Consider the following 27,761-nt stretch of genomic DNA (forward strand, 5'->3'; position numbering starts at 1 on the left):
AGATGACTAGTTCCAAATAATTGCAGGAAAATGTAAGTAACATAATTGACCAATGTGAAAGATATATTTAGGTCATATCTTTGAGCGCGGGAACGCTTGTGATTTGAGTGTAATTAAGGAGCGTTACCTCAACCGGAATTAAGAAGCGTTTATTATGTCTATTTATTTACTTATCAAGCGATCTGTCGATAAATTAATCCAGTTAGGTTCGCAGCAACTGCAGGCAGTGGGGGCCGGAGCGACAACAGTTCCTGCCGCAGATTTGGAGATCAGTTGTGAGGGGCAAGCGCCTACAGTGGAATGGTGGGACACCGGGCGTGTAGCATCGTTGCTCGCAGACCATGCCACCTGCCGGGACGCGGATGGGTGTGGGTCTGCAATGGCCTCGGGGCACTATCTGAGCATGGGCGGCGAAAGGCAGTGGCGTCATCAGCATCACCATCGCCAGGAGGAGCAACAAGGAGCTGGAGTAGGAGCGCGGCATATTCGTGTCTTTCTGCTACGGGCTTGCCACCTGCGTATTATATGTAGTTGTCCGCTGCATAGCGAAAATACAACAGAGAAATGCACCTTTTTGAGCTTGGACAAACAATAAAACAGTTTCCTCCTCACAATAATAAAATGAAAAAACACAACAAAGGTCGCGCATCTGTTTTTTTCAATTTGCAAGCAGCTGGAAAAATGAACAAAAAAAACACAATAACATATGATGAGATGTTGACAGCAGTGCAATGGACTCCTCCGATCTCTTGTAATCATATCTCTGTCAAAAACAAGCTTCACGAAAGTAAGTTATACCTGAACTTATAGCTCCCAGAAGATCCAATTTCAAATAAATGTAAATTGAAAACGTAATTTATTCAGCTTATCGCATACAAATATCGACATCCATATTATCGACCATCAAAATATCGTTCTATATCTATATCACCACTAACTGTGCTATTGTGGATTTTTTTTATAGACAAAAATGATAGAAATAACTTGCAACGATCGACTGGGAAAAAAGGTAACTAGCTACACACATATACAAATTACGTGCGCTAACTTTGACATATACCAAACAGGTGCGCGTCAAGTGCAACCCGGACGACACTGTTGGAGACTTGAAGAAACTTATAGCGGCACAAACAGGCACAAAACACGAGAAGATTGTACTGAAGAAATGGTACACAATCTACAAGGATCCCATCCGCCTATCTGATTGTACGTCATTGAATAATGTAGCTGAAGCAATATTTAAAACTGTTTTCCTTTTGTAAATCTCTTCTGCAGATGAAATCCATGACGGCATGAATCTGGAACTTTACTACCAATAAATATGCATTAGTGACGATGCCTTCCCCTGCATCGCGCAAGAGTCCGTTTTTATAGCTACTATAGATAAATAAACAAATTCACACAAATATTTATTCAAATTGCCTTTGTTTTTGGGTATTCTGGTTTCGATACCTCAGAGTTCTTTTCGATACCGCGAGTCGCGGCGTGGCGTTGCCATATCATCAAGAAGGCGTCCATCAAAACAATAACAAGAGTGGAAATTAAATTTTGCACTGCTGTCGAAAATTCCGTATTATGCCGATGATCCCCTTCTTTCCCAGTCTCAAGGTCTCAGTGGCCAATCGCTATTGGCTTGACATGGCGCCAGCATCCGTTATCGAGGAGGCGCAGACCAGGCGCTACGAGGACGAACGCAGCAACTGGGTAAGCACCATCCGCCTCCATTTTGGGCCATAATTTGCAATCAACATAATTTTCCATGGCAGCGTGAGTCCCTCAAAACTGCTGGGACAGACTTGCAGCCTTTGGGCAAGATGCTGACGATACCGGGCATCGAGACGGATGATGAAGATGGTGAGTTGAGACGAACTTGATTCCCAAGTAAACAGATCACAATTATCACCCTCTTCCACAGCCAACGACGACAGCGAGGACACGGACAGTCACGACGAGGAGGATGACGAGACCAACGATCGGGTCATTCCAGTTACTCAAGACTTTTATACGCCCGAAGATGTAGATGAATAGGCGACTACGACCCCGTGCCCCTTGAAGTTAATGCAAAGGCAGAAGCGTTAGTGGATACACAATTAACTATTTATTTTTGCGTTACACACGTTCCCTTTAAAACTGTAATAATATATTTTGTTTACTGTAAGCTTAAATAAATTAAAACATTGTAAGCAAATCGGTTGGAGGATTTTGCACTGCACTGGATCTGTCAAATTGTTTTTACAATTTAGCAACGCGTTGCCTACTGGCTTGGGTTTCGGGGGAAAGCACGAACAAAAAAGATGAAGAAACTTGGCTTTACTTGTGCAGAGCCGCTGTCTCCAGCTTGGGAGCTGGCTTCGAAGCGAAACCGGCAAGCAGCTTCTTGATCTCGGCAATAGCACGGCCCGGATTCAGGCCCTTGGGACAGGTGCGGGTGCAGTTCATGATCGTGTGACAACGATAGACACTGAAGGGATCCTTTAGCTTGCTCAGACGCTCGGCAGAGTTCTCGTCACGCGAATCGATGATCCACCGGTAGGCCTGCATGAGGACAGCGGGGCCCAGATACTTCTCCGCATTCCACCAGTACGATGGGCAAGAGGTTGAGCAGCAGGCGCACAGAATGCACTCGTACAGACCATCCAGCTTGGAGCGATCCTCCACTGATTGCAAGTACTGGGCCCGACCCTTCTTCTCGCCAGCCTCGTTTCTGTGGGAGCGCGAATGGACAGAGATGAGTGTTGGCTCTGTTGATGGCTCGTTTTTACTTACTTGCGCTGCAGCCAGGGCTGAATATTCCTGTACTGCTCGTAGAAGTTGTTCATGTCCGGCACCAGATCGCGCACCACATACATGTGCGGCAAGGGATACACCTTCAGCGACTTGGAGGTGTTGGTATCGATCTTGCTAATGCAAGCCAACGTGTTGGTGCCGCCAATATTCATGGCGCAGGAGCCGCAAATTCCTTCGCGGCACGAGCGACGGAAGGTCAGAGTCGGATCCATCTCGTTCTTGATCTTGATGAGGGCATCCAGCACCATGGGGCCGCATTCGCGCAGGTCCACCTCGTAGGTCTGCATGTGCGGCTTCTCGCCAGCATTGTCCGGACTCCAGCGGTAGATCTCGAACTTCTTGATCTGCGGCTCCTTGGCCTCCTTGGGCTGGGCCTGCTGATCCAACTGGGCAGTGCCATTGCTGATGGCGCGCAGCTGCAAGAAATACGGAGATAATGTTAGTGTGTTGTTGTCGTGTGTGTAAGTGTGCCAGTTAGACCGAATGTCTGGCCTGGCTGCAGTCACGCCATAACGATTTTCTCCAATTGCTGGGTGCAGTAACGTTTACATAATCGCAAATGTTCGTCTTAATTTTTCAAACTGCGACTCATTTCTTTTGATTTTTATCGGCTTTATCTATTGGCCAAGCACTTTTGGCCCGCCTTATATAACTGCACTGGCCGAAAAGCCGCCCGCCCATGAGCTCTGCTCTCTGCGACCAGGAGCCACCATTCCCTTTTTTCTTACCTGGTGACGTGCCACCAGGGAACTGGCACGGCTCAATACTTGTCTAGCTTCGTTGACCAACATGATTCTCGTACTGTTTGGGCAATTGAAACGGCACTGCGTTTGCAATTAATTAATTAAAAAATTGTTAACAATTTGCACTGTTTTTCTTGTGGATGTTAAATAAATATCGATGTATCAATATATCGGTTCTGATATTTGGTTGAAGATATATCTGTGATGTGATATTTTTTGGATATATAAAAATCAATATTTGGTAGTATCGATACTTTTGTGCGATAAGTGAAACTTATTTGGCGCTTTATTTGAAAACAAAAATCCAAGATTTGTACACATGGATACACAATGTTAACAGATATGCGATTAGGAAACAGTTATAATTGGAAATGCAATGCAAATGCGAATGTACCACATTATATGAGGGTCTTTTAAGTTTTAGTCGTAATAGTTGTAGTCTTGAATACCTTCTTGTCCTAGCACCCTCTGCATCCGTAGTACACAAAAATGGCTAAATGTAGCCGCGGAATTCAAATCTTCAAAGAATATTCTTATAGAAACTAAATCAAAGGAAAAAAAAAGTTTTTTCTTAGTCCGACACCAAAAATATATCTTAAAATGCAATCCATTAACAACATTGACAAATGACGGTAATTGGAAGCTGTACAGAATCCGATGTTGAGGTGTGTGTGTGTGTCCCGTGGATGAGCAAACTTATGAACTACTGCACTCAACCTAATGAGTGTTCTTCGTAGAGTTCCAATAACAGCTTTTAATTGAGCGAGCTTTGATTGAATTTCCGCATCAAACGCTGGTCAGGCAGCCAGCGCCTGTCATTGTTTTTCCTTGGACAAGATCTTTAGCTTAATAGGCACTTGACAAGTGCCGGGCCCAACTATTATGTAAAACTTTTTAAATGGCGTTTGCTGAACCCCAGGAAAACGGAAGAGCGACTTTGTCAATTGTTCAGTGACCTTTTCTTACCGGAGCGAAGGAGAGTGGAGAAAAAGTTTTGCGGCCTGCCAGCCCATCGCCTTCCAATTCGCACCTAGGAAAGAAAGAAAAAAACTTCAAGTTCAGGAAAAAAGGAACCAGGAGTGGGGCTTCAGCCTGCTTTATGAGTCGCTGCCTCGACTGAAAAGAAGAACAAAACTTTCTCGATGTTAAAGCAAACAGAGACCGACACTAAAGCTGCCACTCAGCGGAGGGGATGGATGGGGCGGGAGGGGAGGGATGGACGGACTCCACCTGCTTCAGGAGCCCAAACCCAGCCGCCATTAAAGGCAAATAAAAACAATGGCCAGAACTTAAATAAAAACGTTTGAAGAGTGCGCCAAGCGAGAGATTTTGTTTGTGTACTCGGACTACATTCAGTAAGTACGGAGGGAGCGGAAGTGAGGCCGAAACAAAGAGCCTTTAGATTTATCTCCCCGGCTGCGAATTGTTCTGATTTCGTTTTGAGTGCTGCCAGTGCATGCAAATGACGTCAACGCTTGGCGCCGGCCGAATAATTACTAAAGCATGGCCAACAGAAGAGCCTCAAGACTGGTTTGCTTTTGTGGCTAGAAGCACGGGATAGCTGGCTGGCCTGGCTCCGAATTTCTGCCTACTTTGAGGGGTTTTGGCCAGAATTAAACCACAAAATGAATTGCCCATATATATTCCAAATGATTAATTGAATTTCCATTGTTTATGTGCTTTAAATATTTATGTACGCCAAGCCGCATATGAAGATTCTTTTAGCAGATTTTTTCACATAAAACAATTTGGCTTTACTGTGGAAAAATGATCGATTTGCTGCTGCTATAACAAACCATTTATTTATCATTCTAGTGGTGTGTGTCTGTGTGTGTGTTTAGATGACAGCTTGAATAACTTTTTCATTGGGCTAACAATAGACGCAAGCAGCACAAAAATAGCAATTTTATTCGCACATTTGTCTGGCTGCACGTGTGTTGCCCTGCTGTTGGAGAGAGTGCCCATGTGAGTGAGTGTGTATCCGTGTTAACTGTGTGACAATATTGTCAAGTTTTGTATATTAAACTGGCGTTCATACTCGGTAATGTAGTCGTACGTCATTTCCCCGGGGTGCCATAAAAAACAGACACCCACGCAGCCGCCACCCGCCAATGTAATGCCACAGTCTATGTGCCTCTGTGTGTGCGACCACTTGACGCAATTTTGTTACATGTTCCAATGGATTATTTATGGAGAAATCCTCGGCGTAAACATCGAAGGCCCCTTGTTGTATATGTGAGACATTCAATATGCCATTCAAATTACCAAAAAAAGAACTACGTAAATTGACACCAATTGCCGGCAATTGGCCCCATTATTGAGGGGATCTTCTATGGATAGGGATCGCAAATATCTGGATTAGTTAGCAGAGGGTGTCAAGAATCGCTACCAGATCTCTGAAAAACTATTCACCAGCATAAGCTGACAGCGTGCTTTGAGTGCAAAATCTTGTTTTATTTTAAATACATTTAATATGCTTCCGTTTTACTCAAGGGCACTGCAATGTTAAAGCCAGGACTTTAGCGAATAATAAAAAAATATATGTACATACATATAGCGCTTGGGAACTACAACACCTGTGCGGAAAATAAAAAAAAAGGGGAAATATAAGGTTGCAAAGCTGCCCTCAGCGATACCAGGAATTTTTCTCTGTAGTTGAGGAAAATTGTTTGCTGGACGCTTTTTAATTTAAACCAACTCGAGGGGAGCGGCAGGGCTCGTGGGACCTGTGTAATCCAAGGAGAGCAAAACAAAAAACTATTTATCAACCTGATAGCTACAGAATTGGTGGCCAAGTCACGCGGGGCTGCCTCTTGACAGTGACGACAGCTAGCAGGCAACAGGCAACACGCAACAAAGATGTCAGGCCGAGACAGAAGGCTCAAACAAAACTCAAACAAGTTATCAAAAGCGCATCAAGCGCGACAGTTCGAGAGAGTCTACCCGTGCCATCCCCAATGGCCCTGCCGTATCTGGGGCTGAATCTGCTGCTGGTCCTCCTGCTGGATGGGTGCTTAAGGCACGAACGGAGCGATGGCTGCTTTGGATAGTGGCACGTAGTCGAGGGTCCATAATTATTACTATTGTTGTTGCTGGAGCGGCATACTCGTAAACGCGTTGGGACGTTGGAGCGTTGACAGTCCACAAAAGCAAATGGGGGGCAAAACTTTAATACAAAACACAGCGTTAAGAGGAATCTATAGGATAACTTGCTACGCAGAGATGTGTGAGAATATATTTGGGGAGAGAGCTTGAAGGTTAATAGGTTCCAGCGCATAACTGCTTAATCATGGCTTTGTCCTTGCTGTATCATGAATAATTCCGACAAATTTGCATGACTCCAACCAATGAAATACTTATAAATAAGTTAGGCTGCAAGTGGGTCACAGATAAGTGCTCACATCCCTCAAAGAGAGAACAGTATTTGACAAGGACACACAAGGACCACCACATAGCCCTAGCCACAGTCCCTGATTCTGGTCCCCGATTCAGCTCCTAGTTCTGGCTAATATTTGCACATTTAATAGCCGCTGGGACTGGGCTTCCTTGATTAAATACGCAAACAAAGCCAAGAAAACAACCAAATGCGATATTTGTACAATATTTGCTTGCCGCACCAGGGTCCGGTCTAATCAAACAGTCTGCTGGGTGGAGACCGGTGCTGGGGAGTCCTTTCAAGGTCGTTTCACGACTGTCTTTAAACACTGCTAATGCGATGCCCATGTGATAAGCGTCGCATTACGGCAGTAAGCCACAAATAATCAGCAGCCCGACAAGAATCCTCGTCACACCTGAGCGCCATCCGCAATCCGCCATCTGTAATCTGTAATCCGCAGTGCGATTCAGGAGCCATAAAACTTGAGCGACTCGCTACGAGATGGCTTTAAACGGCTGTCCCGGCCCTTGCCTTTGCTAAGCAAAAGGAGCGTGAAGCCCGTTTATTAACCTACCCGGACAGGTTGCTTAAACTGCTCGGCCGCTTATGCAAATGTATGTAAAGTGTTGTACGCGCCATGGCCAGGCCCGGAGTGAATAAACCCTCCAAATGAAGTGAGAAAATAAAATTAAAACTTACACACTCAGTTTGAATGCTTTTTCCTATGCCGCAGCTCTATCCCGAACTGAACGCTCTGTGGAGTTGAGCAATAAATTCCGAGCGAGTCAAAGGCAGAACAGAGTGGCCCAAAGTACTGGCTGGCTATAGAGAAATAGACAGGTGAAGAGACCAACAAAAAAAAGGGTACAACAAAATGTAAATTGGTTTCAATATTGCTGCCCTGCTTTTTTAGCTGATGAAGCGCAGGTGCTGCGGCCCGTTCAGTGCACCCAAAACGATTTTGAATGGGTTCGAGCTCCCTGCACGGCACCCCAGTCGAAGAACCCATTACAGCGGCTGGCTGAACGACATTGAACTTTCCCCAAGGTGCCAACTGCTTTGAGTGGGGAGCAGTACTCGCCATGATCGCAGTGCCACAGGCCATTAATTAATCCAATTATCGAACGATTAAGTCCCGAATTGCAGCCTACGCATTCGTATGGCGCCAACAGGCGCATTTTAATTGCATCAATATGCTCATAAAGCAAGCCTTCCAATAGCTGCATATAATGAGGAAAACAATGCAGCGAACGCAATCAAAGAGAAACCGAATGGAAATGCGAGTTTTTTTGGGCCAATGTGCGGGTGGGTCTCTATGGCTCTCACTCTACAATTCCATCTAAAAAACAATTGCATAAAATTATGCTCAACAAAGCGAGAAATTAGTTTTTTAGTAGGGGTTTTTCCAACCCCAACCACTGCTCTCCACTGGCTGCACTTGCTGGTTGCTGGATGGCTTGCAGATGACAGACGGTGTCTGCCTTTTGCGTCTCGACCAGCCCAATGTTGTCCTCACAAATTCTCATGGCTTGCTCTTCGCTACTTCATCCATCCTCTGAGTGTTTATGTTGGAAAGTTTTGTTGCCTTCAAGGATGTCTTGATTTGTCCGGGTCTTAATTATTAAAGCAAGTCTGGGCCACTGGAGACACCCTTCTGCCATCCAACTAGTAAGTGAAGCTGCCTTCCAAATTGTATGCGTAATTATGAGCGTCCCGTCTGGCGGAGCAACAGCTGCAGAACCAGGACAACCCTCAAACACTGTCTCTGTCATCAGTTTGTGCTGCTAGCTAAAAGTTAATTTTAAGCACACATTTCACCGAGCTCATTAAGCACACAGTTTGCTCCACCTCCACCTCCTCCTCAACTGGGCTCTCTACTCTGCTTTTGCTCGGTAAATCGCTCGGATAATCAAGTTTTTGGTTGAATGCAAATGAAGAGGGAGTCCATTGCGTTTGTTAACTTTTGATTTAGCCGGATTTTACATGGATTTTAGCAGAATTTAGAACAGATTTTGATTGGGTGCAATTTGAATATTGTGGGGACTTATGCAAACTACACAAATTATACAAATATACAAGTTACTTAGAATATAGCATAAGGCGCTTAAACACTTATTTGCAACGTGCTACATGTTCATTTTAATCCCTTTCCTCAAAGAACGTTTTATTAAATCGCTTGTCCAGCTACTTGTAAACATTTATGACACACACGCCCACAAAAGTGGGCTACGCTTTTGTTGGGGGAACTATTTTCAGCCTACTTGATGGCTAGCTCATGGGAGGGCGGATGTGTGTTTATTACCTGGTCATGAGAAAGCTCCAAGCGGGCCATAAACGAAGTTTACATTTCAGCTTATGTCCGTGCGCTGCCTCATCTATCGGCTAATCAAATTACGCGGCCATAATTTACACACATTTGCATGGGTGTAACAGGACAGGACAGACAGGCAGGGCAGGATGTGGGCCACCTTAACAGGCAATTTGAGCGCTGAACGTTGATTGAATAAGCACTAATGCAACTAAAGAGTAAAGTGTAATGACTAACAGACACAGACACTCTACCAATACCAATGACATCAGCAAGGTGGAAAAGCAGGTGCAACCCTGCTATAAACACACACTAACAACTACCACCCACACCCTGACATACTGACGGACAGACTCCCTCCCAGTCATGTCCTGACAGCAAGTTAAGCCCATGCCACGTACACGGAAAACACGGACAACACGGACAACACTGTGTTGTCGATCAATGTGCAACAGGATTTTCTTGCTAATGGCCAGGCTACGGCTGACTGGGACAGGAAATGCCATTAGTACAGGTGGCAAGAAGCGCCGATAATGGGCAGAAAAAAAAAAAAGAAAATGCATTAAAGCTGCCACAGAAACCAGACATTGTAGCCTCCGTTATGACAGCCAGGCCGGGGCCCAGACCACGACAGGATACTCGTACCAGCTGAGTTTATTAAGAACACATTTATCAAAATTACCGACAGGGCCGGGCCTGTCGTTGTGTCGCGTCTCCACTACCCTGACCTGCCATGCCATGCATACATACTCGTACTGTTGTGTACGGAGAAGGGAACCCATCAGCATGTGATGACAAATTCAACAGGCAAAGCGGCCGTATAAATTCCTGGAATTTCCCTGCAGAGCCCAGCCGAAAAAATGTCTACGATGGGCAGCACATAAAAAATGCTACAGACACAGACACCACCACACACCCAATGCGGAGGGACATGGATGTGGGAAAGCCAGGAGAAAGAAGTAGTAGCAAAGAATTTATACGCGCTGAGAGGGCTGTGCTGGGAGGAATGATTCATGCGGAAATAAAGGCACTCTCGAGTGCCGTAAATATTGCGGCTGGCGACCACAGCAACAATATCAGCCAGGAGACCCAGCAAAGGCAGGAAAAACAAAAGAAAACCTTTGCATTTTCACACCTTTTCATGGACATTCGGCTGGGATTGAATCGGCATCAGAGGATTTCCCCACCTGCCAGTGATACATCCATGCCAGGACCCAATTGGACAGCCAGTCAGCCATCTGCCGCTGTTCTGCATTATTTAATTGACACGTTGATTGTTTTGTATTGCAATTCCATTTAATGTGCAATTTCAGTCAAGTGTTTGTTATTCGTACATTCGTATGTATGATGGAGCACGGTGGCGAGGAGGCGGACCGGGAGCGGAGGATGGTTCAACAGGCGATGAACAGTTGCTCGAATGCGACGACTCACCAAAGAAACGCTCAACAGTTTGTTGCCAAGAAGCAGAAACTGAGTGGCAGCAACATGTTGCTGGGAGGAAATGAATGAATGATAGTTCTAAAATATTAATGGGGGTACAGCAAACACACGTCGCAGAACTAATAAATCTGATTGTTCACAGTACATAATTGTTATATTCTTTCATAAGGTCATAGATTACAGATAGCCGCCTGTTTAAAACTTTCAACCCAGTCAACCAGTGAACAGCTATATTAGTCTGTGGCATACCCATTTGAACAAACCAAATGGACCATAAAGAACAAAAAAAAGATATAAAAATATTAAGCTAAATATGTGAACACTAATAGCAATATACTATTTAGAGTGCTTCCAGCCAGACAGCTAGCACACGACGAATCATTTAAATACATCCAATCTGTTTAGCGGATGCCCTAAAATACATTATTAAACAGTAGCAGTATAAACGTTTAATAGCCACATGATATTGGTTCACTGGGAAGGGTACTAACACATTTTGATATCCCCAAACTTAGTATGGGAATGGATTGGCTATCTAATATGACTTTAAACACTTGTTCCAAATGGGGGTAAATGCTCTTATGATATTTGCGAAATATAAAACGTATCACAATGGCTTTTGTTATTTCATTCATTTTCAAAATGAGCTCAACGATCATTCTTCTGGTTCAACTGATTTTTTTTCTACATCTAGTTAGGGAAGTGCGTATCCTTTCGATTCCAAATAAAAATCGTTGTAATAATGATCACATATTTTAGATCACTTCGAAAGTGGAGTTTACCAACATCAAGTGCACTTCATTGGACAAGGAATTCGATGATTTTGAGTATTGCTATCTGAAGTCGGTGAATCGAAGCTACAAATATGTTTCCGTCAAAGTGAATTTGTTTAAAGTTCCCGTTACCAGAGTGAAAGTATGTTTACATACATAATATTTGTTTATTTTCGGGCAGTTGTAAATTCTATCGTTACAGGTGAACTTTGCTCTGCTCAAGCGATACAGTGGCTATAAGCTGTTCCTCTACAACATCACTGTAGATGCTTGCAAGGTATTGGCAAATCGAAAGTCTAACCCTGTTTTTGTTTTCATTCATGATATGTTCAGCTCATATTCAAATATGAACCACTCTTGTCCGTTCGATGTAAGTGTACGCTATACTCGAATATCTGAATTTCTTTTCGAAGAGACTTATCTTTGCTCATTTTTATTTCCAGCATGATCTCGTGGTCGATAAGGTTTCTGTGGGCTTTATCAATCGGCACTTTACGGAAGTCCTTCCCTTTCCTGAGGGGGAGTACCTCTTCCAATCCAACTGGTTCGCTTACAATGTAAAACGTGCTGAAGTGAACTTTTATTTCACTCTTTCTTAATTATTTTAATTGTGTATATTGGATTGCTCTGAGTTTAAATAAATATTGTTCTTGTTTGGGATATTTGGGATAAAGTTATTCAATCAATGAGTTTTATTCGTGGCCTCACATTGAATAGATTACAGAAATAAATAGGGTACAACCCTCTTCATTAGTCATTTAGTTTAACAAAAACTAATACCTAAAATTATGGAATCCCTAAATATTTACAAGTTTTATACGTTGAATAGAGTACTGGAACTCTGCGCGCAATCACGTGGCGTGATCTTGACACGGAGCTCATCCTTGTTTTATTTCGCAATTACAACTTTTGTGTTTTTTGAATACAGCTAACAAAAGAAACTCGAGAAATGTTGACAGCAAAAATCCAGATTGTTGCCTATTGTTTGGAATAAACTTGTTGCTAAACGAAAAACGCGCCAAAATATACGATTTGTAATGATACAGAAAAGAGAAGGCAGAGGAGGACAGGTAACAACAAAGAGAGCCGAAAATACCGCACCACAGCCATCAGCACTGCAGTCAGCGCCAGTGGCCAAATTTCCCATTGAAATTCGGGGACACAACCCACCACCACCGCCCCCACAGAGTACAGATGGAAAACTCACCTGTTAGGCGCAGGACAGAAGTGTGGTGAAGAGCAAATTTTCTCGGGCACTCGCCGCCGCTCGGGAAAACAGTTGCGACGCGACTACAAAATGTAACGGACGTGCGAGCGGGCTCCCCAAAAAGTTTCAGAATTCCCAAGTTAACTCAAAAACTATTTGTATATACTAGCTGTTAAAACCAACTGGGAAATTTCAAAAGAAAAGTTCTTGTAAATAGAGTGTCAAACTAATTTTAAAATTATTTTCCCATCTGTGTTTTCGATTTTCGTGTTGAGTTTTTAGCTGCCACGGAGAGGGGGCTAAATGTTTGGACCCGGAAAAACGTTCAGTTCGGTTCAGTTCCGTTCGGTTTTGGCGAAGGAGTGAAAAGAATAAAACTGGAAAACAGCAAAGGAGAACGGAGAAGTTCCGCTTGGGAACTTTAAGTCTTTGGTTTTTACTTCTTCTGATAATTTTCTTGAGTTTTTTTCCGCTTCGTTGATCACTCGGGAAGGATCGCGCGACCATTGAAGCGTAAGTTCTGATTCATTGTCCAACGCTTTTTCTTTTTTTGTAATCTGTAATGACAGCAGTCGAAAGTTGAAACATAATTGGCTCAAAAGTTTTCTCAGCTGACGTTTGTTTAATTAAAAACTAAGTTTGCGAATCCCTAAAGTGGAAATTACACGTAGCATCTGTTTCCCGATTTTCATCACCCCTCTCCCAGCACACCGCTGCCCGACACTAATTGCATTCGAATGATGCCCCGCCACCCACCACCTCGGCTGACAGAGCCAGAGACCCACCATTTTTTGTGACGTGTTTGCGATAGTGAGCACTTATCGCTAGCGGAATTATCACATACAATAGGTTTTGTTTTGACAGAGTTTTCTTCGGATATAGAGCGATGCGATACAGAGTGTAGCATACGCTGGGGCACCTTCAGCCACCCACAGTGGCGTATACTTGATGGCCAGCTTAATTATTCATAAGAGACCGCTTCACTAGAGACTGACAGTAATTATTCCTCCTGCATTTGCATTTTCCTTTCATTATGCTGCACTGCCAATGCCACTAGCAGTGGCATGAGTCTGTGTGTCCGCCCGTGTCCCTTGTCTCTACAAATTATGTTCTCTTCCATTGACGCAGAGCCAGCGCAGAAAGCCAGACAGAAAGTACAGCCGCTATATAGATAATGGATTGAATGGGCGAACACAACAATTGATAGTGGCTCTCCTGTTTGTATCTACATTAGGGTGACTCAGGGATCGCATACAAATCTCGTATTACGTATTGCTGGAGAATATTACCAGTATTTTCGTCAGATAGGAACAGAGAAGGGAAATCAGTTTGGCTATTGACAGCACATTAAGCATACGCAGTGTCGTGTTTGTATTTATTTGCTTGTGTTAGAGGAGAAGCAGCAGAAGGAACGGCTAATCTATTGTTATCTAGAAAAAACTATTCTTGTATTAGTTCCCCCGACAATTTATAAGCTCCCTAACCCTCTCTCCCTCTCCTCCTATCACCCATTCCATCAAAACCTTTTTTCACAGAACCTGCTTTTGTTAAGGAAAATATACACAAACACATGCATTAGAGCCTTCAGGGCAGCTGTCAGCAGTTGGCAACGCATTAGTACGGGCAAAGAGAAGGCGAGAGCCAAACAGTAGTGACGGGATAAAAACCCTTTTTTTTCTGTTTGCGAAATGTAAATGGGACAATAAGAACTCACATTTAGACTTTTACATCTGTTTGTGGCATTTTCTATACACATGTACTATACAAATACACATATGTACATACATACATATATATACATCTGACTTTTCAGTAGCCATTTAGACTAATTTTCGGGCCAACACTAAGTGAAATATGACTTAAATTTTTCCAATTTAACTTTGCAGAACTAAAATCTATTTGGAAACTTTCGCTTAAGCAAGAAGCAAAATTCGTGTACACAAAAGCTAAGCCTTTGCCCTGTCTGTGATGCGGAGTGGAATCCACACTCTGACAGTCTGAGAAGATCCAACAGTGGCGCGCAGCTTACTATCTGTGGCATGCACCATTCAAAGGGAATCGCAAATTGAAGGCAGCATCGCGAATTGAAGAAGACGCCAGGCAAACTTTTGGGGGAGAGGCCATTTTCCGGTATTTTGATTTCGTTTTGGCCGACCCTGCTGCTGTACTGCCGCCCCTTCGATTTGTGTTCCATCGGCGGCAACGTTTCGGTTCGCCATTTATGAAATGCCCCAATAAAACACTCGAAAGTTCAATACGAGGAATTCGCTTCGAAACAAATTAAAAGTGCGCACCGGAAAGTAATTAAAATCGTTCAAAATGGCAATGGAATGGATAACCGCGATGGACAAACGGTGAGTAAAATGGAAAAGCAGCTTGGAATTAAGAATAAATTACGGTATAATTTGAAAATACTATTGAAAATGGTAATAAAATAAACCAAGAACTTTATTTACCTTTTCAAAAGATTTTGCGAGAGACATTATAATCGGATTATTTTCCATCAGATGATCTGTTTTCGCGGAATTCTTCTCGTTACCCCGTGGCATATTGTAATTAAAATATCCAGTTGGAAAAACTCCCATTACAATTATAAAACAAACTTTTCTTTAATGGAAATTACAAAAAATTCACAACTTAAATAGAAAGTTTCTCTCAGTCGAATTGGTGGAGTGTTTCAGAAATGTTGCAGAATTTCTTAAATTTTCCAACAGATTTTACGCTTGAGTGCACGAGTTTTTCCTCTGCCTTTTGCCATGCTATGCTCGCTCCTTGTTTGATGAAGAAGGACACACAAACATGGAGGGATACATGTACTACGTGCAATGAAAAGCTCGACAAGAAATACAAACAGAAAAAACAGGACGAAAACGAGATGGGAGAAAAACCAAAATGAAATGAAACAATTTTAAATGCTCACGTCATGTTGCTCGACATTCATTTGTCAAGGGGCAACAGCAGCAGCTGTGTTTGCCCCAAATGCTGGACACAGTAACAGCGTGCCACGAATTATTCGCTTTATTAAATCCATTCCCATTCCCTGTCGATCCGTTGAGGTGTCACTTCCAATGCAATTATCATCAATAAATTTGTGGGGCCCAAATAGAAATCAAATCGGTGCTAAACAGGGGAGCACCCATCGTATTTATTTCAAGCGTAAATGGTCCTCAATTAAAGGCCCTCCACTTGATGCAATTTGCTCGAGTTTCATTTTCGTTCGAGAATCACTTGGTCGAGTGCCATTATTATAGTCTCCTGCCGCCGACTGCTCATCCCCTGGTCCTCGACTGGCATTATATTTCATTGCTGATGTCCAAACAGGGCGTGCTCTCGACCGCCCACACACCATCAGTCACAGCAAAGGGGCAGGCAATCGCTATGAATCTCATGCTCTGTCAACGCCTAAACGTTTCGGACATACTCGTCCAGGGATCGGTCACGTTATTCCACTCATATGACTGGGTCCCAGCCACTACCCAGGGGGAAGAAGGAGGGGGGCAGCAACAAAAAAAAAAAAGAGAGGTCAAGTGGCAAAGGCTTTGAGCAGATTATTTGACTTGTGCCAGGGGCAAATATTTGCAGTTCACTCCTTCCCGTTTCTTCCGGCCAAACAGGGCTTGCAGACTGCACTGGGAACTGAATTTACAATCAGGCTACATCCTCGGATTTCTTTCGCAATTTAATGACTTGCCTTAACACACGAGTAATAAATGATTTAATTTAGACAGTATTAATGGCACCACCACAGAAACTGCACAAAAGGAAAAGTCACGCAGCGAGAATCTTTATTTCCTTTTGGCTGGTAATTCGGATTATCAAGAGCGATCTGGGTTTAAGCACACCTGCAGGAAAGTGACGGTGACAGGGACAAAGGCAGAGACGACTCCCAACCCACAGAGAATCCCTTGCCAGAGGCAGAGTTAAGTGGCACTGCCAGACGGCAATTGATATTGATGGGGATGCCGGCAAGAAGTCGTCTTACTCACAAGTGCCAGCTCCCACATTTATCATACGCCACGTGTAGCTGCCGCCGCCAGGCACGACTGATAGGAGCACTTTAATAGGAAGGAATAGCGACGCGACGGCTTTAAGGCTGATAAATCTCTCTTGGAGTTTGTCTGCTGCTGCTACAGCGGCAATTACAAAATTCCAAAAACTAAACTTTTGGGGCGTGTGCCTAAAAACCGCAAAAACCATTATAATAAACAACCGAGGAGTCCTGGGCGTCCGACTGACAGCCTAGGATGCGCCCCAACGCGCTTCCGGCAAACGGTTCTTCTTGTTTTGGTTCTGTTTCTGGTTCTGGCTTTTGCTGCTCCTCCTGTTAGCTGGGGCACTTAGGCCATGACGGGGACTGTTTGGTTAACGACAGACCCCATGAAACGAGGCATTTGCCTTGTCCTTGCCTTGCTTGCCCAAAATTGGCGCTTCTACTGGCGAATGAATTATGTATGAGTCTCGGCAAGACAGCCGCTTCCACGGAAAGTTGCTCCAATGGCTGCCCCGGCCAAATGGAAGCCGCCCCCTCGATGCAGATGATGCCCCAGCGCAGACCGACTTATGTTTTATTTTTGATTTGCAAGTGAAGGCCCCCGTCTGCCCGGACTTCAGCCAAATCCTCTCACAGTTTTATGGAATTTTTAATTAGACTGCAGCTCAGCAGGAATACAGCAGGATCCGGCCATTAATTGGCGCCCTTTGTTATAGTCAAGAGTCCTTCATCTTAGTTCGATATTCCACGAAGAATTTATGTCTAATGTTTTTCTTTACAAATGAATAATGAAGAGTCTCCAAGTCCCCAGAGAAAACACAATGGTCACGAAAGGAGAGAGGGGCAGAAGGGAATGAGGGAAGCGGCAACAAGCCACAGCCACAGGATAAACAAACAGGAAGTAATGGGAAGTTAAGGTCAACCGGAGATTGCAATACTCTTTCATAACTCATAAAAATATCTCATATATATAATACATACATATGTATGTACATGTGTACACATAAAAGTACATTCGACTGGTGTAGACAGAATATCCTCAAGGATGAGCATTTATTTATTCATTTGACTAAGATAATAATGATAATGTGAGCGATAAATACAGAAGAGAAAAGAAAGAAAACAGTTTTACACATTTGATAATGCTTAATATTAAACGCTAAAATGTAAAGGGATATTTCAGCGAAATTATCGAACAGATTTAAGACTTGACTGTAGGACTGATTATAATTAGTTCTAGCTTGCCATTTCTCGTTCCGGCAATTAGATGTTGACGCTGCTGGGCTTTTTTTCCCTTTTTCGTTTTCCCTTGTTGAATTTATATATATTTTTGTATGCCTTGACCGGCTTCCGTTTCCGGCTAGACTCTTCTCCGGACACGGACACTCTTATATTTATTTATGCATTTTTCAATTGACAGAAACACAGAGACGCAGAGAAAGAAACGAAACTGTGGCATTTGCATATTTAATTCGAGCACAAACCATACAAAAATGACATTGGAATTTTTAATTTTAGTTTATTGTTGGACAACTGCCCAACTCCCATGGCCCACCTATCCCTTCCCTGCCCTGCTCAGGGTTTTTTTTGCATATTCTTCTTTATAAGGAAAGAAAAAATCCAAGTGCAGTGCTTAGCATAGGGCCAGTGAATTATAAATGGAAAATACTCAGCTAGATTTTTCTTGAATTTCCTTTTGGTCGATTAGGGGCCATTGTTTGGCCGAGCTGGGGCCCAGCTGGAAAAGTGTTTAACAACTTGGCTTTATCTCTTGGGGATTTCTTTTATTTCTTGGAATGGCTGCATGTGGATTGCATTGTTCAATTTTACAGCGATATTCATTTGGAACTTATTTTTACTTGCTTTTAAATATTCCTGCAGTCCTTGCGATCGAAACTTGCGTGATGTGGAGCTAATCTCGTGCCGCTTGCGTCGCGTGGAGCCGCTGTGTCGCCTGCCCGGCTCGGCACTCCAGCAGTTGGCCATGTGCGGGTTCTACGAGGACCTGGAGAAGGGCGTCACACGTAAGTGGCAGTAGTTGCAGTTTGGATTAAATATGCTCCCGGTATGGGCTAACTAATCGCCATCATTTCACCATCTCCCCCATCTTCTTTTCAGTTTTTCGTGCTGGCGAACAAGGACGCTTCTGGTATGCGGTGCTGGGCGGCTCCCTGGAGGTTCGATACCATGCACACTCCGATGCCGACGGCAAGGTAAGTTCCGTTCCATTCCGTTCCTGTTTCCCCCGAAGGTACGGGCTGTCATGCGATGCCTGGTCTGTGGGAAAAAAACAATATATATACAGCATGAACAATATAATTGATAGCGATTATACGGCATCCCCATACCCCTCCCAATCCCACCCTACCTGCCGCAAACGTTGCATATCCGATGTAGTGTGTATGCATGTTCAATATGGCTGGAAACGACTGTGGGCGTCGGTATGGTCTAAGCCTCCTCTGGCTCTGGCTGTGGGTCCTTTATCCGTCGAAGCGAACAGTCGGTGAAGAGGAACTGCTGACAACAGCGAATAGTCCGACATCCATCTGCAGCCCCCGCGCCTCCCCCACCGACCCGTATCGTATTGGTTTTGTGGCATTCAATTTTTTTCCGTTTCGGTTTTTCTCCATCACCATTCTGCCCCTTTCATTCTGGCCATTGTGCTTGCCACAGCAGCATTAATTTCCGCCAGGATATTGGCCAGCAGTATTTTTTGTTGCAGCCTCCACTCCTCGTTGGCCGGATTCGTTCCGAGAAGGTGTCTGCTAATTGAAACGCTGCAAATTGGGTCTGGGGAGAGGCTCTGCCTCTCTCTGGTCAAGTGGCAGCAATGGAAATTCGAGTATTTATGGTTAAGTGGGCCATGAATGGCCTGCAAAATGACCTCAACTTACTAGCATGGTGCACTGTGTGGCCTGGCGACAGTGGCCATGGAAACGGGAAATGAGGAAATGCTGCACAAGTGAAGGAATCCTTAAATTGAGTTGGAATGCAGTTGGTTAAGCATACATGCAAACATACATTCGTATTATTTTTTTGCCCCAAAGTTTACCCCATCACCACTTTCCCCCACAACTGTGGCTTCCTGTTGCTTTTCCCCACTTGGATGACCCAATTTCTCCCAATATCATTTAATAAGCCGCCGCAAGTCTACTTTTTGCATAACATTTCCAACTGATTTGGCTTGGGGAAAACAAGATGTGAATTTGCCAGCGGGCAGCCGTCTCCATAGCCGTTGGCAATTGTAGCATAATAAATCAATTATTAAAACACAGCCACAATGTACGCGACCGAGGTCTATGGAACTGATTTTTTTGTTTTTGACACTTTACGCCGCGAAGGCGAGTTTAATGAATATTTCGTGGCGGAGTGTGGCGTGCGACACGCAAAGCCCACTTTCCAGATCGGGCTAAATATAAATGCTGAATGCAGAATGCAGAAGGGAAAATCACAGTCCCACTGCGCGGCTCCAAATCCCTCAAAGAAATAACAAACAAAGAAGCGGCCTATCAATAGCCACACACAATTAATTTAAAGTGATGCGACGAGAGTGTGCTCATCAAAAAATATTGTATGAGTAGAAGAAAGATACATACATACACAGATACGAGATACATAAGAGGGTTTCCGAAATTTATGTGAGACCCGAAGACCGACACCAAGAGGCAGCACCATTTGGTGCGAGTTCCGTTTTGAGTTCTCCGTCGTATCCGTCGTCTCCGTGCCCCTGATCACGTGATGTGGCTAATTTCGATCTAATGAAACAAGAGCAGGGGCAGAGCCCTAACTTGAGTGGCAGTGGAAGCAGCAGCGCTGGCAGCAGCAGTTACAAATTGCAGCTAATTTATAAATGTCTGAGGAGACTTTGAGCTCAAGAGCTCCTCAAGGCAAAGGCAAAGGCAAAAGCAAAAGCAAACCGAGCGTAGGCAAACCTGCACTTGCAACCTGTGCAACATGGCCGTTATAATTGAATAAGATTCTGGAAAGGAATCTGCATTTGACCCTGTGCTCAAGCTGCTCATCTTGGTTGTATTCAAGTGTCTATCTACCAGATACGAGTATGTGAGTCGTAGTATTGGCTCTTTCGTCTAGCTCTTGCCAACATCTACAGCATAATTAATCTTTGTTGTGCCGCTGCCACAAACATAGCCGGATCCAATTAAAATGATTATATAATTATAGCCAGAATGGCCAACGTCGCCCCACCCTCCTCCACCCACCCTCACACCGACTGCCCTGGCTTGGCCACGCCATCAAACTAATGAAAATGCTTTAAAAACAGAAACTTAACCCACATATAATTAGCCATCATTAGGTGCAGGTGCAGGTGTCGGCCACCCAAGGCGAACCGAATGGGATGAGTATTTGAAGTCCAAGGAAAATCGTAGGTGTTGGAAATCCAATATTTATTGCTCGAGTCGTTCAGAGACCACAGCTTGGAGAAAGCATCCACCAAGCCTCTGCCATTGTCGGGGGGAGCTATATAGAACAGACATTGCTTATAGATATGGGTGTGGAGTGGAGTGGAGTGTAGATGGAGAAGCCACAATGCCACAGGCCGAATCCATTTGATTTGTAAGAGCAATTTCCGGCGAATCATTTGGAAGCCGGAAGCCAACGAGTTTTGGTCAAGAGCCGCCTGCCAAAATAACCAAATACAAATCAAAGATACATATTTTGCTCTGACCTCAATCGAGATTTGAGAGATTCTTGTGGCCCCGTTCACAAAACAAAACGTTTAATTAACCGAGTCGAAGCAGCTTTTGGGGGCAATTTTGCGCCCAGTTTCGATGAGCTATGATTTGCATATGATGGAATCAGTCAAGAAACTTGGCCAAAACAACGTTTACAGCTACGTTGTCTGGCCATTTCCTCTGTTCTAAGTTGACTCTAATCATTGCGGAAATTAAACACACATTCACACACAGCCAGCTGGCATTTAATGTTGCAAATAAATCTGCAAGGAAAACCCAAAGCATTTGGATGAAATGAGTTGTCAGATGTCAGGGAACGAACCCATTCCAGAGACGGAGCAAGCAAGCAAGAGACGACGAGACGAGATGAGGTGAAACGAGAAATGCCTGCCACTACTTGAGACAGCACTGACAACAATTTGTCGCTTTTCATTAGGTTCTCTCCATCTCTTCATTTCTCTTTCTCTGTGTCTCCCGCTATGACGTTGACCCATAACGATCATCAGCATCAGTCTCAGTCTGGGGGGATTGCTCAGGTTTACAGAAATGTAAATTTAAACCGAAACGGGAGGGGGAAGAGCAGCTCTCCCTGCTCTCGTTTTCTCTGTTTGTTTTTCTGTCAAACAAGTTGGGCCGCTAATCTGGGCAGCGACGCTGGCAGCGAAGTTGCCCACATATGCGCTTGTGCGCGACCAAACGGAATGTATCTTTCGGATACACAGAAATTAATACGTGCTGAACACTTCAGCGGTACACAGCGCCAGCACAGCACGATCGTTGCTCGAGCTGCCAGAGGTTCGGTTCGCCTAGCATCGGTTCGGTACTGCTCCGCGACAATACCGCGATAATACTGATATTTTATCGGTTTCTGTTTCTCTTCTTGTGAGTTTACCTTTTGCAAAGCAATTGAAAATTACAAAAAGACGATGCCCAGGTCTTCTTTGGCCGCGTGGGCACCGCCAAAAGCTAGGCGCGCGGGCGTTTGCTGAAGATCCAAATAAACCAGTTAAATTACGTGTATCTCTGGCCATAAACGGAATGGAATACACAAAATAATCAAGTGTAAACAACCAGTGCGCAAAAAATGGCCTGTTCCGAGTGCAAGATTTTGAAATTGTTTATGCAATGCATTTGTGTTAAAAATTGATTACCTTCCAAGCGAAACAAAACAAAGCAGCAGAAAGAGAGAAATTCCATTCAACAGCTGCCATCCGTTTAAACAAAACGGAGTGAGAGTGAGAGAGAGAGAGAGTGGAAAGGGAGTAATGCCAACAATCGATGTTAATTCAAAAGTGGTTTTCATTCATTAAAATTATACGACCAGCGATACCCATAAGGAAGTGCGGATACATTTCGAGTAAGTATTTGTATTTGCCATATAGATATAGTGTTCTGGGGCCTTATCTGCGGTGTGGCTTCTTATCTCTTTCCGAATGCGGCTGACAGCTGAGATACAACTGAGATACTGTTCATACAGCGATCGCGAATCCGAATCCCAGTCCAAGAACGGGTAACCAGTACCACCGATACCGGTACGTACTCGGGTCGTCAAGATATGTACACATTTCCAGTTGCATGAGTGGGCAGATACTTCCGGTTAGGTGATTAATGTTCTGCCTCAAGCAGAAAGCAGAGCGGGCGCTCTCCACCTGATTTCTGCCTCAGCCCCAGTCCATCACGCCTCATTTCTCACATCATCAATATGCACACATTTGAAATTTTGGTAAATCGCATAAATAATGGCTCAGTGGAAACGATTTGCATAATTGATTAAAACATTTGCAAACGACTGAACAGGACCAGACAGCAGACAGTAGACAGCAGATGGACCACTTTAGAGAGTCGGGCCATCAAAACAATCGATTGAATCGACCAAAATAAATCTAAATAAATATATCCACAAAATAAAAGGCAGAGTGGATTGCCATTGAGAGATGATTGATGATTGAGGGTGCTCTTCAGGTTAGCCAAGAGCCAATAAAGTGCATAAATGAATACACAAAGAGCAGATGAGCATGGGGCCATCATTATAACAAATGCAGATGAAGATGAAATATTGATATTGCCCCTGATGAAGAGATTTGCCCACAATCAAACACGGATTCATCTATTGGAGTTTTGGGCAATGCTGAGATTTATGCTTTGAGTGGTTTCTCCGAAACAGAAAGACATTTGGATGCAACCTAATTGGCTCTCCTCAGGCCCTCGAGCCATGCAGCATGCAGTAGTGTTGTGCTGGGAGTGGGGTTACCTTGGCAAAGGTCAAAGGAGTGTTTGACTGCACATTTCATCCAGCACACAACTAACACAACTGTACGCTCACGTCTCGCGCACACATCAAATACTAATAACGCTCATGTTTTTATACTTTTTATGGATCAATAAGTTTGGCTGCGTGCGTGCCGCTCAGAGCAGCACAGGCCACACGGGCAACAGAGGAACGAACACCTTCTCCGGAGATCAAGGAGCTTTTAATAATCTTTAATAGCTACAGAGTGTGCGTGGGAGGGTGGCACTATAAACAGATATGCACACTCTACCAGCACAGGGATGTAATCTCATTTATTTACGTGTTTGTGCCAGCCAACTTTTATCTGGCTTCCATTTTCATTTACCTCTTTTTCATGGGTGAAGTCCCGTTCCCACCCGGCTCTTTTTTTCGGCAATTGAAAGTTTTTCCAGCTGACAAAAAAAGTGGCGACAATTTCAGCAATTTACATGTGCATGAAAAAGTTTGTAATTAAATAAGTTCAAAATGGTAAATGTTCCGAAAAAATATGTATGTATGTATATGCATGTATAAATTCCATTTGAGTTGGAAAATAAAGTTTTCCCTTTGATATTGGCACACGATAATTTAATTATCATACCTTTGAGTCCTATCTATCATGCACCAATGGAGCATCAAGAAATATGTATATGCATATTTATGTATGTACTTTTGCTTCATTAAATAAGCTTGAACGGGGAATTCGTGGTAAGCCTTTGTTAAATTCCATCAAAATTCTCAAATTATGCAAATATTTCTGCTGATAAGGTGATAAAAGATACACACATACACAGACATATACACATACCCATACACATACATTTACACACAGAAATCAAACCAAAATGCAAACCAATTATGGGGAGGATGATGCAGCAGTGGGCAGGGGTAAGATGTAGAGGAGGGCAGAGACGTGCTTGACACGCAGTTGTTCACGCTAAAAAAAACCCAAACGAGCCAAATATGAGAAATCGCCTACACTGGATGTAAATTTGTGCGGATTTATACTCTTACTACAGGCATGTTTAGAGGTTCATTACCACAGGCATTCTTTCAAGTACAGAAATCATTTTTTCAGTTTAAGTTTAAGCTTGTATAGCATGAGAAAAATTAAGATAATATAATAAGGGTATATAATAAATAATATAATAATAATAAAGATTTTAGAAGATGTCATAAAAACTGTTGGAGCGTGTGCAGAGAGTGCTTACAGCTTCGGCTGGACTCCCCACCTTTTTTGATATTCCTTTGGCAAATGGAGAATATTTTTAGCGTTCGACTCTGCCTCCGTTTGCAGGCAACAGCAACAGAAACAGCTCCAGCCACCAGTGGTGTTTGAAATGATGTTTTGTTGCTGCCCGCTTGCCATGGCAATAAGCTTAATGGCGGCATTTGATGTCGATTACCATAAATAATATGTTGGGGAAGAGATAAAAACTCGGAACACATGACTCGACAGACAAGAAGGCGTTGAATTAGCCAGCCGAGACACAGACCGAGAGTCGACCTTGCCCCAGACACTTGTGGCAGTCAACCCCAAGTTCAGTGCTGTACGAAGATGAAATATTTCTTGCTTTACGTTCAGCTTATCGCAGTGAAAATTAGAAAAGCGAATTTCTCTGGCTCTTGTTTTTTTCACAACACATAAAACTTTACGTAGCGAACAAAATCAATATTTGCACAATGAAGAATTTTTCAATTTGATTGCGAATGGTTGGAGGTTTTTGCTGCCTTTTTGTGGGGTGTTTTTGATTTCCTTTTCGCAACTTTTCCGTCCAAAAAATACGAGTTGAGTTGCGTTCAGTTTCGCGTGCGAAATTGAGTTAAACAATATTCTTTTTTTCTCAGTTGTCGGACAGGGCCGTAAAGTTGGCTCGGCATGCGTTTTGCCCAAAATTTACATTTCGGTGGCTTGTCGGCTGCTGCTGTGGCGGAGGCGGTGCCAGCGCAGAGCGCCACAAAAAAGGGGAAAAAGCCAAGTGGAGTATAAGCCAAACCAACAAGCAACTTCAGCAGTGACAACTTCAAAAGGTTTTTGTATAAAGTCACTGTTTATTGTCTGTGTGTTATTTCCCCCACTTTGTTGTCCCGTGACCATAAAGGGCGAACGAATCGCACTTTTCTGTAAACTCGGAGATCTAGTTAAGAGTTCTGCTTATGGCTGTGGGCCGAAACAAGTTTGGCCAAAAAGGGAACGACGACCAGCACTCAAGGAGTCTGATGGAAACCTAATACTAGTCTCCGCTCGGAACGTTCAAATTCGTTCGCATAATTTCTCTGGTTTATTTATGATTAAATTCATTTAAATTTTCGCTCATCGGTGGCGTAAAACTGCAGATTTACAGGCTACGTACGGCGAGCGTTGCAACCCAGACGTGTGGACGCGCTATACCACAGCGCCAGAGGACAGTCAAAGCATATCGATTTTCCTCCTGCGACGTGCTTCGGGGCCATGTGTGTCCGCATGTGTGCTGCGCTGCTGTTTATGCCGTAGGGGCTACCGCATCATGTTTATGGGTTGTGGGTCCAATAAAAATTGTGTTAACGCTGGAGGCTATACTTATGCCTAGCAGACCGGGCCAGCATAATGAATAAGTATTATGTTGATTATTTTTCTGCCCCATTTCCCTCTCCCTCGTCCCACTCGCCCTTCCCCACCACCGTTTCAGATTCTGTTCTGCTTAGCCTTTTTTTTTTACTGTTGCTTTCATATTTCATTACAAATGGCTTTGTCATTTATTTGCCAGAAGCTTTGATGGCCTGCGGGAGTAGCTTGTTAGACGACGGTTGTTCGGTTGCTTTGCTTCTGTATTCAGCGCACAAAAGGCAATTTCGGTTTAAAACGCGCATACGCCACGTGGTGCCATCAGAAAACATTGTACATACTCGTGCTGCCGTCATTTTCGAGCGGGCTTTTTATCACCTCTCATAAAAATAAAACTCTCTTTTCAAGCTGCTGCTGCTGCTCGGCTGCCATTCCACCGTTTGCTGCAACAGCATAAATCTACATTTTGCAACACGGCCCGACAATTTGTGTCATCCCCGTGTGTGATGGGCAGCGTTGACGCTGACACATTGACCCAGCACTTGTCGATGCAATCAGCCCTGAGAGCTTTTTATGGCCACTGCTCCGGCCCAAGATGGAATTTGATTCGGTGCTGAGACAATCCGGCTCGAATCGATAGCTTTCACAGCTGCCTGCCACACACACACACACATGCGACACAATCAGAACAGCAGATATGTCAAACGAGAAATTCAATCAGCATTCGGAAGAAGCATCCTGCTGCTCCTTGTGCCCGCCCAATTGTGATTGCAATGAACTTGTCAGCCAGCCGGTTCAGGTTGAAAAATCACTCATTGGGAATTGTCAACTGTCGATTCTCCAGTGACAGAACGGAATACGAATACGGACAGCTAATTATATGTGCCCTCTGAGGCGGCCGTAATTGCTATAAATCTCTTTAAGAACGAAGCCCCTCCACACACTCGTAAAGCTTAAATCTTATGATAATTCTACCATCGACATTATGATGATTGCGGCTGGATGGGGCGGGATTGGGATGGCTAAAGGAACGGTTCCGTCTGTGGCGGAAGCCGGAATTTCCCCATCTTTATGGCTGTGTGCGCGTGTGGGTGTGTGTGTATTGATATAAAAGATTTGTCCCGCCTGTCCTTTTCCTCCGGTTTTCTTCGGATTATTTTATTCTTTTGGTAAATCAGCTTCTTCTTAGATGGAGCGGATTTCTTATTGTGATTTACATAATATATGTACATATGTATGCGTGTGTATGTCGCTCTACAGGAAATGCACAAACTCGACTTGCCCCACCTCTGGCCCACGAGATTTGTTTAGATTGCCTGACATCCCAGACACAAATAAGACTAATTTATTCAGGGCACAGCGCACTCAAACACACACCCCTCGAAACGAAGAGCATTTGCATCTGAAAGAACTGTCTTTGGGGTTAACACCTCTGCAGACCAAACAATTAGCTGGCTGTTTACACGACATCTCCGTGAGGCTGGAGCAGCATCCATAATTAGCTAGGCTGTCTCTCCTGACAACGACGACGACGAATCGTACAACAATACCATCCCAGCAGTGGCAGTGGTAGGCAGCGTCAGCAGTCAGATGTCGGCTTTTTACATAAAACCCTCGAGACTATTCTT

The 27,761-nt window shown here is 43.9% G+C and overlaps 6 protein-coding genes across 7 annotated transcripts in view; 4 read left to right on the forward strand and 2 right to left on the reverse strand.

Annotated features, from left to right (window-relative positions):
* Window positions 1-131: 131 nt before the first annotated feature.
* Window positions 132-577, reverse strand: LOC121404152. Its single transcript, XM_041593252.1, has one exon. It carries the CDS (start codon window positions 482-484, stop codon window positions 203-205), a length of 282 nt encoding a protein of 93 aa, XP_041449186.1. The 5' UTR covers window positions 485-577; the 3' UTR covers window positions 132-202.
* A 325-nt stretch (window positions 578-902) lies between these two features.
* On the forward strand, window positions 903-1,412 carry LOC111078561 (ubiquitin-like protein 5). Its single transcript, XM_022373301.2, has 3 exons — window positions 903-1,009; window positions 1,068-1,206; window positions 1,276-1,412. The coding sequence occupies exons 1-3, from the start codon at window positions 971-973 to the stop codon at window positions 1,317-1,319; spliced, it is 222 nt and encodes a 73-aa protein (XP_022228993.1). The 5' UTR covers window positions 903-970; the 3' UTR covers window positions 1,320-1,412.
* Window positions 1,413-1,502: 90 nt separating this feature from the next.
* Window positions 1,503-2,192, forward strand: LOC111078560 (anaphase-promoting complex subunit 15A). Its single transcript, XM_022373299.2, has 3 exons — window positions 1,503-1,704; window positions 1,767-1,854; window positions 1,916-2,192. Exons 1-3 carry the CDS (start codon window positions 1,576-1,578, stop codon window positions 2,026-2,028), a joined length of 330 nt encoding a protein of 109 aa, XP_022228991.1. The 5' UTR covers window positions 1,503-1,575; the 3' UTR covers window positions 2,029-2,192.
* Window positions 2,076-3,689, reverse strand: LOC111078559 (succinate dehydrogenase [ubiquinone] iron-sulfur subunit, mitochondrial). Its single transcript, XM_022373298.2, has 3 exons — window positions 3,516-3,689; window positions 2,767-3,203; window positions 2,076-2,704 (listed from the first exon to the last, which is right to left on the reverse strand). The coding sequence occupies exons 1-3, from the start codon at window positions 3,576-3,578 to the stop codon at window positions 2,311-2,313; spliced, it is 894 nt and encodes a 297-aa protein (XP_022228990.1). The 5' UTR covers window positions 3,579-3,689; the 3' UTR covers window positions 2,076-2,310.
* A 7,595-nt stretch (window positions 3,690-11,284) lies between these two features.
* Window positions 11,285-12,087, forward strand: LOC111078582. The gene is made up of 4 exons (XM_022373348.2): window positions 11,285-11,356; window positions 11,414-11,569; window positions 11,630-11,797; window positions 11,871-12,087. The coding sequence occupies exons 1-4, from the start codon at window positions 11,297-11,299 to the stop codon at window positions 12,024-12,026; spliced, it is 540 nt and encodes a 179-aa protein (XP_022229040.1). The 5' UTR covers window positions 11,285-11,296; the 3' UTR covers window positions 12,027-12,087.
* Window positions 12,088-12,718: 631 nt separating this feature from the next.
* The window catches only part of LOC111078574 (rap guanine nucleotide exchange factor 4), a 34,931-nt gene continuing 19,888 nt past the window's right edge, over window positions 12,719-27,761 (forward strand). The window contains exons 1-4 of one of the 2 annotated variants that reach the window (XM_022373325.2): window positions 12,719-13,147; window positions 14,521-14,988; window positions 18,507-18,649; window positions 18,744-18,838. In XM_022373325.2, coding sequence (XP_022229017.2) covers window positions 14,954-14,988; window positions 18,507-18,649; window positions 18,744-18,838 — 273 coding nt within the window. In that variant the 5' untranslated portion in view covers window positions 12,719-13,147; window positions 14,521-14,953. Of the gene's footprint in view, window positions 13,148-14,520; window positions 14,989-18,506; window positions 18,650-18,743; window positions 18,839-22,083; window positions 22,677-27,761 lie in introns of those variants that run through there. The other variant, XM_022373329.2, reaches the window with a different exon arrangement.

Source organism: Drosophila obscura, unplaced genomic scaffold (assembly GCF_018151105.1).
Source record: "Drosophila obscura isolate BZ-5 IFL unplaced genomic scaffold, ASM1815110v1 contig_186, whole genome shotgun sequence".
Lineage (NCBI taxonomy): Eukaryota > Metazoa > Arthropoda > Insecta > Diptera > Drosophilidae > Drosophila > Drosophila obscura.